At 47.4% G+C, this 17,843-nt stretch overlaps 1 protein-coding gene across 1 annotated transcript; it reads right to left on the bottom strand.

Moving 5' to 3' along the window:
* Nucleotides 1-954: 954 nt before the first annotated feature.
* Nucleotides 955-12,348, bottom strand: SERPINB12 (serpin family B member 12). The gene is given in 8 exon segments (XM_005910185.2): nucleotides 955-2,857; nucleotides 4,317-4,484; nucleotides 5,601-5,639; nucleotides 5,641-5,744; nucleotides 6,554-6,671; nucleotides 8,219-8,359; nucleotides 9,070-9,204; nucleotides 12,181-12,348. Coding segments are annotated over 8 exon segments (1,278 nt in total). The 3' UTR covers nucleotides 955-2,452.
* Nucleotides 12,349-17,843: the final 5,495 nt, after the last annotated feature.

Raw genomic sequence — 17,843 nt, 5'->3', positions numbered from 1 at the left:
CACAGACTCCGGCTGGGAGACAGCAACAAATACGAAGTAGAGAGATGGGTGCCTGGTTTAGACTGGCGCTGTCTTGTATTTCTGAACTCAGGGGATGGCACTGGGGGGAGAAAATGAGGCAGGTTGGCACACAGGCAGCTCCCAGGTCCCCTCTCAGCTGTGTCTTTCCACCCGGCCACATCGACGTGCGATCAGCAGAGGTGTCTTCCTTATTCTGATGATCCACTGGCCATCATTCTTAGATTTTAGAATTACTGTGAGTTTTCATCTTTTTTGGTATGTCTTTATATGTACTTAGGGTGGAAAGCTGGGAAAAGAATTATTGCTGGCACAAGATGTGTTATTCCTAAATAACTGAAAAGAATTGTTAGCTTTATAGGGTATGTGTTATTGCATTTTTGGATGAAGAGCTTAAAAGTATTTATATCACTAAAAAAAGTCAGTTGGTAACACATAATACATATTTTATGACAAAAATGTTTTATTCACTAGGAAACATTTTGATTAGTGAAAGGTCAGTAAAGATGGCATTTACTGACTTCAGACAGATTTAAGAATCACACTCTTCTCTTTATTGTAAATAGATTCATTTTCCCTTCGTGATTAAAATTCTGAAAAACCCCAATGCAAATGAGAAAATATGCACAGCAAAGAAAAGAATAAGAACAAAAGCAACACCAGACAATGCCAGACCCATAATACAGATCAAGGTCAGTGTCCAGCCGCACCGTCAGGTCAGTATGGAACCAGCCCTGGAAACCCTACCCTCAAAAGGGAACCACGGGAGAGACGATTTTTGATTATCTGAGACAAATTTGACACGTGGGAGATGTATTCTGGGTAAATGACTTGGAAGAACAGCCTCATGTTACCAATGAGAATCTTTTATGCTGTGAGCAAGTCTGAACCATGAGACGCCTGTATAAAGGGCATGACCCTTGTCTCTTCAGAGAGAACTAGAGAGAGAACGAGAGAGAGAACGAGAGAGAGAACGAGAGAGAGCACAGACAGAACCAGGGGAAGGCCCAGCACAGGAGCAGGTGAAGTTAACCCACCTCCTCCCGTAGAAACAGCTACAGCCACACTTCACCAACACAGGGGCAGCCGGGAGGAGGGCAGTCACAGGGCAGGGAAACCGGACCACAAGCCAGACCAGAATCCACCTTTACCGGAGAGTGTCAGTGGTCACTCCAGACCATGCAGTTGAGGCAGAGATCAAGAACTCAGATCGACACCTCCGAGAACAAAGGCCCTGTGTCCTGGGGTCTTGAACGCTCTGGTATCTGGCTTGCAGTTGATGGGAAAGGGTTTCCACGAGCATCGTGCCCAGGCCCCGGTGGGCTCTTAGGAGCCCTCTGGGAGGACAGATCAGGCCACGTGGCAGAGGATGGAGGGAGGGCACAGGAGGGGCCAGCAGTGAGGGCGGCCCCTCCCTCCCTCCTGCAGCGTGCTGTTTAGGAGCCACTAGCGCATGCCCAGTGCGGTGCAGCTCAGTTGCTCAGGCGTGTCCAACTCTGCGACCCCGTGGACTGCAGCCACCAGGCTCCTCTGTCCATGGGATTTTCCAGGCTAGAATACTGGAGTGGGTTGCCATTTCCTTCTCCAGGAGATCTTCCCAACCCAGGGATCCAACCCAGGTCTCCTGCGTTGGCAGGCGGGTTCTTGACCGTCCAAGCCACCAGGGAAGCCCTTAGGAGCAACTTCAGAGGAGAATTCTCTGAGGACAGGTGTGAAGAAGAGACAGAGGAAGTGCCTCATGGTGATGGCTCTATAAGGAAAACTGAGACTACGTCTCTCTTTAATTCACTGGCTACTCTCCTGAGTCCATGTCAGATTCACAAGACAAATGCCACTCTGCTGTCTGCAAAATGCTCGCCGCTGGGGGAGTCTTACTCCCTTGAGCCGCCACCAAGCCCAGCCCCACAGGACACCCTCCAGGCAGCAGAAGACAGCAAGAGGAGGAGCGCCCCGCCCGGGGCACAGGGTCGCAGCAGGAGCACGGCTGAGTTTCCAAAACAGATCCCACGGAAACCTTTCTCTTGCGACTCGTGGAAAAGTGTTTCCTGCGTCTGCCAGTTCCTAGAAGCGGACTAATGACTTGAACTTTCAGGATTCCTTTATAAGGAGGTCTGTAACTTAGAATCTATATCGTCCTCAATGATGCTGACCTTCAGGTCACAGCAGGTAAACTTATATGCTTGAAAGCTTAGGGTGGTGAAAGTTCGGGGAGGGAGCAGGACCTTTTAGTACTAAAGGACTTAGATGAGATCTGCGACAGGGTGAGAGAAAGGTCAGGAGAAGTGCGGACCAACGGCCGGAGGTGGCGAGCGTGGAGTCGTGATGAAATTCAGTCAGCTCTGGATGCTAGCGAAACGCAAATGCCCCTGTGATACCAGGGGTGAATCGTATCATCGCTTTCTCCCAGCTCCAAGCACCAGACCGTGTTCCCCTTTCAAGGAGAGCAGACCCTGCCATAGAAGAGAATGGTTTGGGTTTTGTTGTGTCTGATGAAAAAGAGAAAAGGGCGGTTAGCGTTAAATGTCTCCCAGGATGGTGAGGACTTTTCCATGCCGACAACCCCACTGGCTGCGACTGCCTGGGTGCCATTTTCATCCACCTCCACAAAAGTTTTATGGACGACTTTTGACAGGTACAAACTGGGCCTTGGAGAGATTCCAGTAAGGTCAGCCTTTGTTTCATCAAAGATATCCGTGATGCCCATGTCTTGTAGAATAGGGTTGAGATCGTAGCTGTCTTCCAGGGTGAACCGAGGGAAGGAGACAGCTACTCTTTTTTCTGACATATTTTCTGAACTGCTCCAGGACACGAGTTTTTCGTAGGTGATATTCCTTTCAAGCTACAAGAGGAAGAAAATCATATTCAAGGTCAGATGATGAGCTTGCAAAGGATGCCCTATACACTTCAAAGGGGGGCCTGAATCTATTTCCACCGCTGGTAACAATCCTCAAGGTCTCTGCCTCAGAATCCTCTGATTTCATTTAAAAGTCCTCCAAGAAAATCTCTTTCCTCTTTAAAAGATACCAGAAAATTTGGATTCCTCTGTTCTTTGGTGTCTGACAGGTTAGTGTTCAATGCTCAGCAAAGCTCATTAGATTACATCAGGTGAGCTTGGCCAATCCTTAATATTCTGAAGTTCAACCTCCTCTTTATAAAACAGAGGTAATACCACTGGAGTTTTGCAAGGATTAAGCAAACTAATGTATGTAAAGTACTTCCCATAGTACGGCTGTGCTCAGTCACTCAGTCATGTCAGGCTCTCTGTGGCCTCATGGACTGCAGCCCACTGGGCTCCTCTGTTCATGGAATTTTCCAGGTGAGAACAGTGGAGTGGAGGGTCATTTCCTTCTCCAGGGGATCTTCCCAACCCAGGGATGGAAGCCGCGTCTCCTGTGTCTCCTGCACGGCAGGCGGGTTCTTCACCACTGAGCGCCCTGGGAAGCCCTCACGTAGCGCTGGCACATGATAAACTTGGAGTAAGAGTTATGGTTCTCATTGTCTCCCTGTTCTCCCATATCCCTGTATTTCTGTCTCACTTTCTCTCTTCCCCACCCCCACCCCACCAAGCTGGACCTTTATTATTAATTCCTACTTCACAAGTAATCTGCTTCAACATCGCATCTCCACTTCTGTCCAAGCACGAGGACCGAGGAAGAGGATTAAGCTAAAGGAACGCTAACTGAGCTACAGCAAAATAGTGTGAGAAGAGGCCAGACGTCAGGATATTCAGGAAAAAGGAAAAGTTACTTCATTTTTGCAATTCTCAAGTTCCTCGGCTTCCAGATCCCTTGGTCTGGAAAAATAACTGCAGAGAACCACGAGATGAGCAAAAAAAGTCCTATCAATGTTTTTGGCATTCGTTCTTTAGTTCTCGACAAATGAGAAATAAATATCTCATGAATTCAGATTCGTATGTATTCTCTGATTCTCTGATAGCCCAGATACCATCCTTCCTCAAGATGATATGATGAAATATGGTGTGTGTGTGTGTGTGTGTTAGTCGCTCAGTCGTGTCCGATTACTTGCAACCCAATGGACTGTACCCCACCAGGCTCCTCCATCCATGGGATTCTCCAGGCAAGAGTACTGGAGTGGGGTGCCATTCACTTCTGCAGGGGATCTTCCCGACCTAGAAATTGAACCTGGGTCTCCTGCATTGCAGGAGGATTCTCCACCATCTGAGCCACAAGGGGAGCCCCAAAATATGCTGTCGTCATTGATGCTGAGTCGCTCAGTGGTGTCAGACTCTTTGCGCCCCCTTGGACTGCAGCTGCAGAGATGTGCAAATGAAGACTTACCTCTTCCAGGGCCTTCAGGTTGTCCGCAGAGCCGGACGGCAGCAGCACGACCATGTCAAGCTTCCCCTTCGTGTATGGAAGCTCCAAGATCTGCGCCTTCAGCTCGTCCACGAAGCCGATTCTGAACAGCCCGTTCTGGTTCATCATCTTCACATTCTTCTTTTCACTCTGAGGCAGACAAGGTAGAAAGTCACAGCATGGCCACAAGAAGCTCACAAACCCACACAGTCCCCAACTTCCCTGAAATCACGGTCAGTCCAGGTGAGAAGGGGCTTCCCCCGAAAGTTCAGAGCCACAGGGGTCCAGTCTAACAAAGCCTTCTGCCCACTGACCAGGTGGCCCCTACTTTGCCAACATCCCATCTTTCCATGGTTTTGGTAGGTTCTTCAGCTCCTAAGACCCCTTGTTGGTAGGATGTCCATCCAGGTGTCTACCCACAGCCTCTCCAGCTGAAACCAGCCCTGCCAGCTTCCTCGTCCTTACCTGCTCCACCCCAGCCTCTGGCCTCCCGGGATGCTCTATCCCTACTGGCCTGGATGGCCCCACAGAAGCATCAGTGGGAAACTTAGTTAAATGCTAAGCTTCTGGGTACTAAATAACAACTCCTGCCACCTGGGCTTCTGCCAGAGGAAAGGGCACCGTAAGCCTCATGACAGCCTCACAGTATGCGGCAGGTCGCCAATGGACAGAGGAGCACGTGCCATGCTGGAGAGAAGAGCACAGCTGTTCTTGTGCAGAAAGTTAGAAAATGTAGAAAAATAAACAATTGTACACACCATGTCTCTCTCCTGGCATTACCTATGCTGATAGATAAATGTATGTTCCCTACTGGGTCTCTTTCTATGCATGTATAATACTCATATATAGTCATAAGTCACATACAATATACAAAATACAATATATATAATACTGATAATGTATATTTGCTCTTTTGAAGTGAGGACACAGGTTTTTGAGGCAAATACACACGTGAATCGTAACGCATGAGTTTGGCTGAGTAACCTACGCATTTCTTCCCCCTGGACTCCTAAGTAGGACTATTAATAACACCTATTTCCATAATGTCATTTTGGGGAAGAAATGAAATAATGAAGGAAAAATGCTCAGTGCAGCACCTAGCACAAAAATGCTTCGTAATCTTTAGGCACTGATTTTCATTAATAACCAAATGCTCTTGTAAACGCCAGTCGTAACCCAGAGACCTAAGTTTAGATGTGAGTATACATACTGCCCATCATTCGGTGGAAATTCTGAGTGAATATCTAGAAAACAGTGCTCTGGTACCTCACTTAGAGAGAAAACGGCATCAACTGTGTTTTCAGCAGTCAAAATATTTCTCCCATTTGGCCTTGAAGTAGACAGCATTCACCAGCACCAGCACGGTCTCACTGTTGATACTGTCCTTGCTGAAGAGTTCCTTGATTTTACCTAAAAAAAGTTTCCAGAGAACATCCCAAATATGAATTGTAGCAAAAGTATTCAAGTAGACAGATTTTTTAAATGCAGTTTAGTATTCCCAAGACTAAAGTATGTCTCATCCAGGAAGTAATCCAAGAAAATTGGTGGTGGTTTAGTTGCTCTCGTGTCCAACTCTCGTGACCCCAGGGACTGCAGACCGCCAGGCTCCTCTGTCCATGAGATTTCCCAAGCAAACAAACTGGAGTAGAAAGCCAGTTCTTTCTCCAGGGATCTTCCTGACCCAGGGTTCGAACCCAGGTCTCTTGCATTGCAGGTGGATTCTTGAACCAACTGAGGCACCAGGGAAGCCTAATCCAAGAAAACTAAACCCCCAAAAAAGTCAGATTGAAAATATCCTTCCATTTTTGTTGAACTCAAATTTTCACTACACACCACCACCACTCCTTCACTCAGAAAATATCTGTAAATCTAGGCAAAATTTGGCAAGAATTAGGATCTTATTTCTATTTCCCTCTGAATAAACAGGTTCTATTCACCATCTTTCTACTGACCCTTAGAGAAACATGGAACTAATTGGCCTCCAGCTGACACTGTACTTGGCTGGAAGGCATCTCACCTTTATGATGGAGCAAAGGGCCAGAAATAAGTACCCGCAGCATCCAAGCACTTTAACTGTTTGACACCCGCACAACAAGCTTTGGACCCAATCCACACACGTGAGCCTCGGATCCTGACAGACCGGTGATCTGCAAAGCTGGGCTGACTTTTTCTTTTAAATGGAAAAGAACACCACCTCCAATGTGTTGGGTCTTTCTTACCTTGGGATTGAGATTCAACCCAGAAGTTAATCTCTTGCCTGGATTTTTCACTGTCTTTCCGAAAATCAACACTTTCGACCGTTGTGTGGTAAAATTGAATCACACCATCTAAGTATTCCTGATAAATTGAGATAAATGGAAACAGTGACATAAAACCATACAATTATGCTAATAGTTTAGGAGTGAAGCAGTCGTGAGAAGCCTAATGAGAAAGAAGTGCCTAGTCATTTATACTGGGTGCATGGGGTCTCTATCTACCCCCAGACTTAATTACACAGAGACATTTCGTTTCCTGTAGTGTTAATTGAGGGTGTAGAATGCTTATTAGGGAGCAGTCCACGGTTAAAAGGACACTAGGTTTCCCACCAGACCTGGACATCCCATTTGTGGAGACTCACAGCCCAGCTGGTAAAGAATTTGCCTGCAGTGCAGGAGACCCCAGTTGGATTCCTGAGTTGGAATGGAGGAGGTCATGGCAACCCACTCCAGCATTCTTGCCTGGAGAATCCCCGTGGACAGAGGAGGCTGGTGGGCTACAGTCCGTGGGGTCGCAAAGTGTCAGACACAACTGAGCGACTAAGCACAGCACAGGACAAATAGCAAGTAACTTTAGAGCCTTTGCTGGAAAATGCTTTAAGTTTTTAAGAATTAGAACACTGATTAATGGTACTGTACAGAGTTTCTATTCACAGTGATGAAAACGTCTTGGAAATAGGGTAATCATTACACAACACTGTGAATACAACTAATGCCACCGAACTGCATACTTAGAAAAGGTTAAAATGGCAGTTTTTATGCTATAGATATTTTACCACAATTTTAAAGAATTTTGTAATGTAATATACCGAAATCACTGCTGTGAGCATTTTTAATAAGTGAGTTGTGTTTTATATGAATTTATATTTCAATAAAGCTAGTTTTAAAAAAAAACATATAAAATCTCATTTCCATTATAAGAGAACATACCAATTTTGGTCCAAGAACGCGACCCCGCCCCTGAAACACGCCCCTGACGCTCGTGGCCCGCTTGTGCATTGGTCACGCCCACTCACGCTCACTGCGGCTCACTCGCTCTCTCTAGTGGCGAGAGAGGAAACTGAAGCCCGGATTCAGCAGTGTCTTTCTCTAGTTTCAAAGCCTTTAGCTACAGAGACAAGACTTGCGCCTTTTGGCTCCAGTCAGTCTCCTTCAGCCACACTGCACCGCATCTTAAAATGAGTACAATTTCATAGGCATGTGGCCTGATCGTGGCATAAAAGGGGGTTTTAGAGAAGCGCCTTGAGCGGTGAGGGAGGGACCAGCTGGGAGAGGAGCTACCAGTGCCTCTACCGGGCACCGTGAGTGGGAAAGACCGTCAAGGTCACAGGAGAGAGCATTCTTACCAAACCCACACGAGCTCCAGGCCTGCAGAGGCTGTTCGTCACGTGGCCCTCCGCTCCCCGCCCACTCCCATCCGTCAGGGGGCCTCCTGAAGTGTGCAAGTGGAAAACTGGGAGGAGGGCGACAGAAGGTGTGGGGGAGAGAGAGACGGGTCCTGGACATCCCAGCGCCACCTCCTCCTGCCAGAGGTTTGGGCTCTAGACAGCAGGGGAGAAATCCAGCTCCCTGATGGTTTTGAAATATAAGTCAAAGGGTGGTTTTAATCAGCAGCCACGCCTAACTCACCGGGCAGATTGGGAATTCTCGCTCCCCATAAAGCCTGTTGGCAATACTCAGGGTGTAATCGACTTTGATCCTGGCTAATTTGGAGAGAAGCTGCCCGAAATAGCAGCTGAGCAGTCCACTCTCATCCTTTGAAGACTCGGTCTAAACAAAGGAAGAAATAAAACGTGATCTTAACTAAAACGCGTTAAAGCCTCATAAAGCAAGCTGTCATTTCACTTTGTTACCAGGTGGGGGAGCAAGCGGAGAAGAAGCGAGGGACGGAGGGTGGGCGTGGTCCCTGTCCTGGCTCCCACGTTGGATCAAGATCAGGCGGGAAATACGAAAACGGGGACCCCACAAAGCACACTGCATTTGGATGAGTGTGCCTTGTTTTCCTCTGTTTTCAAAAAGAGTCAAGAAAGAGTCTTAAACTTCCTAACGTAGGAGGATATACAAACGGGAGAATATCTTTACAGTTCCTGGTATAAGACAACCCATACAAACCTTCAGTGTCAGTACAGACTCCAACAGGAAACAGCAGAAGTGGAGAGAGAGTCGTGGGGAGCTGCTTCCCCCACCCCATCCTCCTCAGCCTAGCTCCACCCTGGGGAACCGTGGCCTGTAAACCTAGGTGAGTGCTGGGACTATGGTCTGAGCTTCTTGATCCTAAGCGGAAGACTCTAGATCCTACTCTTTACAGCCAAGGACACATAAGACGCATAATCAGAAAGGAATTGGGTCATTTGGGATTATTGCTGCGGCTGTGGCTGCTGAGGTCTGCCAGGATCTCAGGAGGAGAAAAGACTGTGGTCTCACACAGGACAGGCCGGAGGAGCACTTTGGACGGAGGGGCAGAGTTCATGGTGGCCCACCTGCAGGGTCAGGGACCCCGTCACTTCCTTCTGCCCTTCCAGGTTGCTGTCAGCAGGCACTTCTTGCTCTGCTTTTTTCAGACAGGGATCCGGCTCGTTCCCTTTTTTCTGGGAAAATTCGTTGAAGTGCAGTACCTGCGCGAGAGCGGAGATGGGGTCTTTCAGACCACACAAACAGCAGGAAGTCTGAACAGCTTCAGAAACATTTTTATAACGTGGCAATGATAAGGATTACAGAGTTAAACAAAATAATCATTAACAGTTTAAATAACGGTTTAAAGAAAGGTGGCAGCTGGGGAAGGACAGGGTGGGACAAACTAAGAGGGCAGCATGGAGGCAGGTACATCCCCTCCTGTAAATTAGACGGCCGGTGAGAATTTGCTGTCTGACGCAGGGAGCTCAGCCTGGGGCTCTGTGACAGCCGAGGGGGGGATGGGGGGGAGTTGGCAGGGAGGTTCAAGAGGGAGGGGACAGTGTATACCTGTGGCTGATTCATGTTGACATTTGGCAGAAACCAGCACAATATTGTAAAGCAATTATCCTCTAATTAAAAATAAATTTTAAAAAAAGAAAGGTACATGTTTCTTTTGACTCAGGCTGTGAAGTGGAAGGATGGGAAGTAAACAGAATGCTATGCCCCTGCATTTAAGAAAGAATGTAGCCAAGCTAAAAGATTATCAAGGCATCCGCAAGTCACACTTGGCTATGAGATGGCCTGGATTGACTAGAAGTATAAAATACACATCAGATTTTGAAGACTTAATATGAAAAAAAAAGAACATAAAATTTTTTATTTAAATGTTTTAACTGATTGCATGTTGCTATGATAATATTTTCAAGGTATTGGGTTAAATAATATATATTATTAAAATTAGTCTCATCTATTTTTATACTTTCTTAGCATGGTTACTAAAAAGTTTTTAATTACATATGTGGCTTAGATTATATTTGTGTTAGACTGTGCTGACCTAGAGCTTCAAATCAGTACAGCAGAAGATAAGTTATCCAGAGCTTTGCAGAAAGATGGGAGACAAGGGGGGCATCTGGCATCGTCAGGGTAGGTCTGCTGTGACACTCAAGAGCCTGGAGAAGGAGCATCCAAAACCTGGCCTGGAGGATGCCGATTGCAATCTAGCCGAGTGTGGCTAATGGAATAAGGGGGGTGTGTGTGTGTGTGCATGGACACGCTAAGTCGTGTCCGACTCTGTAATCCCATGGATTGTAGCCTGCCAGGCCTCTCTGCCTATGGGATTTTACAGGCAAGAACACTGGAATGGGTTGCCATTCCCTTCTCCAGGGGATCTTCTGGAGAAGACTGAACCTGCATCTCCTGCATCCCCTGCATTGGCAATCAGATTCTTTACCACTGCGCCACCTGGGGCGGAGTAACACACCAAATAAAGCACATGAATAAAGTCGAATGACCCCGCACACCTGCTGCCTCAATCCAATAATTCACTCTTTCGTTTTAGGGACACGCTGTGCTCACACTTAGCCTCTGCACTCTGGACTAGATCAGGCAATTGTAAGGCCGGCCTCAGGAGCCTGTGGTTTACTGGAGGGCATTCATTCGTTCTACACATTTGTATTGGGTTGCTGCTCTAGGACAGAGTCCTGCCCGCTGAGAGGTTACATTCTAGTGGGAGAGGGATGAAATAGTAATTAATTACTCTAGGCGGTATGTCAGAAGATGGAAAATGCATGTGGGGAAAGCAGCTGGGACAAGAGGGAATCTCACAGTGTTGGGGGTCAGTATGCAGCCTTAAGGGGCTTCCCTGGTGGCTCAGATGGTAAAGAATCTGCCTGCAGTATGGGAGACCCAGGTTCAATCCCTGAGTCAGAAAGATCCTCTGGAGGAGGGAACAGCTACCCACTCCAGTATTCTCTTGCCTGGAGGGTCCCATGGATAGAGGAGACTGGAGGGCGATAGTCCATGGGGTCGCAAAGAGTAGGACAGGACTGAGCAACTAACACACACTCGCACATACACACACACACACAAACACATGTAGCCTTAAATTGAGAAATCAAAGTCAATCTGTTTGAGAAAGTGAACTCTGATCACAGTCCTGAAGTGGAGATTAAGTTCTGGATCAGTCACCTAGGGGCATGGGATGGAGCAAAGGCCCTAAAGCAGGAGTGGGTGTGGATTTCCCAAGAAAGGGGTGGGGGGTCGGTGTGGCCAGAGAGAGGGGAGGCAAGGGAGAGAGAGTCACCAGGTCACCCAGAACCCGGACCCCCAAACCCTCACAGGCCATTGCAAGAACTCAGGCTTCTGTCATTAGGGAAATAGAAGTCCAGGTTTTGAGCCAACAGGAAACAAGATCTGACTTTGGTTTTAAAGAATCTTTCTGGCACCAGGGCTGAGAACCCTGACAGTGGAAGCAAGGCCACTTGTGAGGAATCTGGATCCAGGCATCAGGGAGGTGGTGGGGAGGGCCGGAGTCGTAGATGTATTTCAAAAGAAAAGCCAGCAGTCCTTCCTGACAAACTGGATGTGAAGTGAGAGAGAAAGTCAAGGAGGACACCAGAATCTTTCACCACTGGATACATAACTGGTGCTTAATACATTTTTATTTAATGGAATGAGTGAGAGAGAAAACACATGCACATATTAAAAAATACTGGCAATATTGGTATCAATAATTATATAGAGAAAAAGCACCAGACATGTAGACAGACAAGGGCTTCCCTGGTGACTCAGTAGGGAAAGATCTGCCTACAATGCAGGAGACATAAAAGATGCAGGTTGGATCCCTGGGTCGGGAAGATCCCCTGGAGAAGGGAATGCAACCCTCTCCAGTATTCTTGCCTGGGAAATCCCTGGCGGGCTCCAGTCAATGAGGTTGCAAAGAGTCAGACACGACTGAGGTGGCTGAGCAAGCACGCAGACAGACAGAGACAGGAGAGCAGCTGTCAGGTGAGACGCAGCAGGCGTCCTCAGGGAGCCAGGGGCGCCCCTGAGCCTGGAAGTACGGTTGGATTGAAGAGAAAGCAGGGCGTGCCCCATAAATGAAAATGCAGTTCCCAGCAACCCCGGGGCGCAGGGAACAGTCAGGCTTGCCAAGGGATCGGGGCCCCATGCGCCGGGACGCGGAGCGCGGTCCGCACCTGGTCGATCTGGCGCGCGCTGCCGCTCCTGGCCCCCAGGCGGACCATGCCGAGCGCGGCCGAGAGGCTCAGCGGGCAGAAGAAGATGTTCTTCCGACAGTCATCTGTGCTGATCTTTTGGAACAGATCAAAGCAAAACTTGGTATTTGCGGCGATGAGAGAGTCCATTGTGAATCTGATGACACTCTGAAACCAACAAGAAAACAAAACAAAAGAGAGAGAGAAACGATCCTCAGGGCACAGTAGGTAAACAGCTGTCGTTTTAAACACCCAAGATACAACCATACACCATTAGTCACCGTGTCATTAAAAACTGGAAAACTAAGGTCATTATCCTCATGGTATATACATGGAGATGTGGATATTGATACTGACTCAGATAGAGATCTGTATTCATTAAGCGGTGTGATCAGTTTCCTGGGCCTGCCGTAACAAATCGCTACAAACCGGGTGACTCAAATAACAAAAAATGGACTTTCCCACGGTTCTGGAGGCCAGAAGTCCAAAACCAAGGAGTTTTTCGGAGACTCTGAGGGAAGATCCGTCCCATGCCTCTCTCCCAGCTCCCCTGGCAGCAGTCCTCGGCTTGTAGAGACATCACTCTAACCTCGGCCCCCAGCTTCGCATCGTGCTCCTCCCCGTGTCTTCCTTGTGTGTCGCATCCGGACACTCGCCTTTGGTTTAAGGCTCACCCTAATCCAGCACGAACTCACCTTAACTTGTTTACATTTGCAAACCCCCTACTTCGTATAAGGTCTCATTCACAGGTACCGGGGATTAGAGTTTAAACATATCTTTAGAGGAATTCTACTTACTTTGTTGTAGAACTGCCTTTAATTAGGTAAATAAAGTCAAAGGCTACCATTTCCCAAGGTCAAGTTGACCACCAAGGTCATTCCACCTCCTTCTCCTAAGTGTTTCCTCAGTTCCCTCCCCTCTGTGTTCTACAACGTCGGAAACCTCCAGCTGGTCATCCGGGGCTGTGTCCACTGGAAAATTCTCACCTCCTGACTCATTCCACATGCAGCCTACAGGACATGGGGCTCTGAAGTCAGTCATTGGCATTGTTCAAGATAATAAGCCTTGAAAGATCTTGGAGGTTTAGAATTCATTAGTGGTTCTAAACCTTGCCCACCAAAAGTCTACTCCAGAAGACTCAAGAGACTCTTACGAAGCCTTCAGCTTGGACCCATCCCTCTCAGATGAGCTGTCCTTTCTTCTGTCTTTTTGCCTGTGACTATTGTGGTGTTCCAGGATGGAAACGTAAGCCCTCTTATTTGTGTTTTTACCACTAGACATGAGGCCCACAGTAAGTGTTAGGCAATAGTTACTGCATCTTTAGCATCTTCCCAGTTTAGACCTTTATTAAAATTTTTTTGCATTTTTATTTCGTTGACCATACCATGCGGCATTTGGGAGTTCCCCAACTAGAGATGGAACCTGAGCCCCTGCCCTGGAAGTGCTGAAGCCCAACCAGTGGGCCCCCAGGCAAGTCCCAAGTATGGACCTTTTTAGTCTATAAACCCTAATTCAAAAAGATAGCATTAGGCAACTTTTTAAAACTGTGCCAGATGTATGTTTTATATATATTAGCTTTAATCCTACTCTGCAAGTTAGATTCTACTGCTGCTGCTGCTAAGTCACTTTAGTCATGTCCGACTCTGTGCAACCCCATAGATGGCAGCCCACCAGGCTCCCCCGTCCCTGGGATTCTCCAGGCAAGAACACTGGAGTGGGGTGCCATTGCCTTCTCCAGTGCATGAAAGTGAAAAGTGAAAGTGAAGTCGCTCAGTCGTGTCCGACTCTTAGCGACCCCATGGACTGCAGCCCACCAGGCTCTTCCGTCCATGGGATTTTCCAGGCAGGAGTACTGGAGTGGGTGCCATTGCCTTCTCCGAAGTTAGATACTATCACTCCTTTTTAGAGATGAAGAAACTGAGGAATTAAGTCCCACTTGTGGACTTCTCTGGTGGTCCAGTGGTTAAGAATTCTGTTATCAGTGCCAGGGACACAGGTTCGGTCCCTGGTCCAGGAAGATCCACCATGCCTCGAGAAACTGGGCCTGAGAGGCAATGACTGCGCCTCTGCCCCTTGAGCCTGTGCCCCACACAGGAAGCCGCCTCCACGCACGGCAACCAGAGACTGCCTGCATGCAGCAACGAAGACCCAGCACAGCAAAAGTAAATTAATCGATTTTTTAAAAACTTCCACGGATTTATCCAGATTAAGTGCTCCCTCTACCATATTTGCTATTTCTGCTGCGTCGCCCCTCAGTGTCGGGCCTGCTGGCCACACACACGCCCACCGCACACGCGCTTCCTCCTCTCGGTCTGCTGGCCACGCGCACGCCCACCGCACACGCGCTTCCTCCTCTTGGCCTGGCTTTGGTCCATTTTTAATGTCACATTTTTTTTTCTGCCAAATTTGTCCATAACTGTATTTCTCATTTTGTGCTATTAATACTGGGTTCCGGTAAGGTACTTTCCAAGAAACATATGTTCCTGGTGCGTCTGGAAATTCAGTAATGCCTCACACCTCAGAAAGCTAAACTTGGTGTGTTGAAAAATATCTTCACCTCCAACACATTCTGCCTATAAGCACAGCTCATGTAGTGACAAGTCGACTAAAAAAGTAGAGAAATCAAATAAATTTTAAAATATCTGAGTTGAGGGGATTCACAGGCTTTTGTTAAATCATAAAATTTTGGATAAAAAATAGCCTTGTTTTTTAAAGCCTTGGCTGTACAACCAATGTTGATATTTGATCAAAATCTTTGGAATGGGAACTTCCCTGGAGGTCCAGTGGTTAAGACTCTGCACTCACAACGCAGAGGGCGTGGTTTCAATCCCTGATCAGGGAACTAAGATCCCAAATGCCACATGGCCTGGCCAAAAAAAAAGTTTGGTATCAAGGGAGGGGAAGGCCATGGCCATTGTGGCTATTTATTCCCTGCTATGAAAAGAAGATTTGATGCAGACAATATTGAAGAGGAAAATGGACTTGGATTAACGACTGAATGATCCCAGCCCAGCCCTTGGCTCCCAGCTGTTTGCACAGCTTCACCTTGTTCCCTGGTGTGGATGTGGCCCAGAGTGAAAGGGCGTTGCTTTCTGGCATGACAACGCACAGACCTCAACAATTAGTGTCTTACCTGCTTTAAAAAGAGCAGAGTTGTTCATGCCGGCCACTCCCTTCTTCCCCAGATTCAAAAAAAAAAAAACAGGCCGGCAGAGGTGAGGGAACCTGTACACAATGAAACACTGGCGGGGAAAAGATGAGGCTGAGCCCTCCCCCTGCCTGGGCCTGTTCTCATTGAATGTACTGCTTTGGGCCCTCGTTTCTCATTCTGGAATTGTCTTTACTCTGTGAGCTGCAGAGCAGCCCCACCCCAGCCCCACCCCACCACCACCACCAAACTCTCTCTGCCCATTTGTGCGTAAAGAACAAGGAATCTGGATTTCCCTGGTGGCCCAGTGGCTAAGAACCTGCCTCGCAATGCTGTGGACCAAGATCCCCCGTGCCACGGAGCAACTGAGCCCTTGTGCAACTGCGGAGCCCACAGGCCACAAGTGGGGAGCCCATGTGCTTCAGTGAAAGATCTCACCTGACACCACCAAGACACAATGCAGCCAAATAAAGAAAGAAATATTTAAAAAGAAAAGAACATGGAATCTGCACTCAATTTTGTGAACTTTGCATAAGTTCCCTAATGTGGCTCCAACTACCATCTTGTCCTCTTTCCCTGAGCATTAACCGAGTTAGCTGTGATAGCAAGAAAAACTGTGACAAATCTAGAGAGCATATTAAAAAGCAGAGACATTACTTTGCCAACAAAGGACCATCTAGTCAAAGCTCTGGTTTTTGCAGTAGTCATGTACAGATGTGAGAGTTGGACCATAAAGAAGGCTGAGTGCCAAAGAGTTGATGCTTTCAAACTGCACTGAAAAAGACTCTTGAGAGTCCCTTGGACTGTTAGGAGATTGAAAGAGTCAATTCTAAAGGAAATCAGTCCTGAATATTCATTGGCAGGACTGATGCTGAAGCTCAAGCTCCAGTACTATGGCCACCTGATTCGAAGAACTGACTCATTAGAAAAGACTGTCATGCTGGGAAAGATTGAGGGCAGGAAGAGAAGGGGACAACAGAGAATGAGATGGTTGGATGCCAACCCTGACTCAATGGACATGAGTTTGAGTAAGCTCTGGGAGATAGAGAAGGACAGGAAAGCCTGGCATGCTGCAGTCCATGGGGTCCCAAAGAGTTGGACAGGACTGACTGACTGAAGAGCATCAACCCTGTAGGCTAGTTCTAAGCCTCCCAGAAGGCAGCATAGCTTCGCACCACCTCCCCTCCCAAGGCAGAGATGAAAGCGTAGTAAGAGAAGAGTGCCCTGAGAGTGGCAGTGCATACTGATGACTCTGTGTGAGCATCTATAATAGGGAGAATCCTTCTGGCTTCATGTGAAAGTGAAGTGAAAGTCGCTCAGTCTGTCCGACTCTTTGAGACCCCATGGACTTACATCGTCCATGGAATTCTGCAGGACAGAATACTGGAGTGGGTACCCTTTCCCTTCTCCAGGGGATCTTCCCAACCCAGGGGTCGAACCCAGGTCTCCCACATTGCAGGCGGATTCTTCACCAGCTGAGCTACAAGGGAAGCCCAAGAGTGGCTCAGTCCTGCGCAACTCTTTGCGATCCCAAGGACTGTAGCCCACCAGGCTCTTCCGTCCATGAAAGTTTCTAGTCAAAAGTGCTGGAGTGTGTTGCCATTTCCTTCTGCAGTGGATCTTCCTAACCCAGGGATCAAACCCGACTCTTCCACATTGCAGATGGACACTTTTACCCTCTGAGCCACCTGTCTTTATACAAAACTCTAAACTATGGAAAACATGAACACTGAATAACTTAATTAACTGGCAATCATCTTCTGAGGGTTTTTTTTTAATTCTACAATTAGAAACTGGCTAAATCTGACAATAATCTAATGTTTTGATAAGCAAGCGTTTATGAAATTCTCCCACTGGCTTAGTCACTGAGTATGAAAAGATAAACTGAACAAGACAGTTTCTGCCTTTGAGAAATCCACACTCTATTGCAGAACAGGCTTCCCTGGTGGCTCAGCGGTAAAGAGTCCACTGCCGATGCAGGAGACTCAGATTCAGTCCCTGGGTTGAGAAGATCTGCTGGAGAAGGAAATGGCAACCCACTCCATTATTCTTCCCTGGCAAGTCTCATGGACAGAAAAGCCTGGCGGGCTACAGCCTTGGGGTCACAAAGAGTCAGAGACGACTGAGCAACTAACACTTTATGTGCATACATATACATATTACATATTTTATTTTAATTCTCTTGATTTGTTAAATTGACGTGTAGTTGTTTGCAATGCTGTATTGCTTTTGGGCGGATAGCACAGTGATTCAGCTATATAAGTGAATTATTTTTCAGGTTCTTTTTTCTTAGAGGTTACTACAAACCTACTACTACTACAAGCCTGTATGCAGGTCAGGAAGCAACAGTTAGACCTGGGCATGAACACAGACTGGTTCCAAATTGGGAAAGGAGTTCGTCAAGGCTGTGTATCGTCACCCTGCTTATTTAACTTATATGCAGAGTAGATCATGCGAAATGCCAAGCTGGATGAAGCACAAGCTAGAATCAAGATTG

The sequence above is a fragment of the Bos mutus genome, chromosome 24, assembly GCF_027580195.1.
Source record: "Bos mutus isolate GX-2022 chromosome 24, NWIPB_WYAK_1.1, whole genome shotgun sequence".
NCBI classification, from domain to species: domain Eukaryota; kingdom Metazoa; phylum Chordata; class Mammalia; order Artiodactyla; family Bovidae; genus Bos; species Bos mutus.
This window is presented reverse-complemented; position numbering and strand designations above follow the sequence as displayed.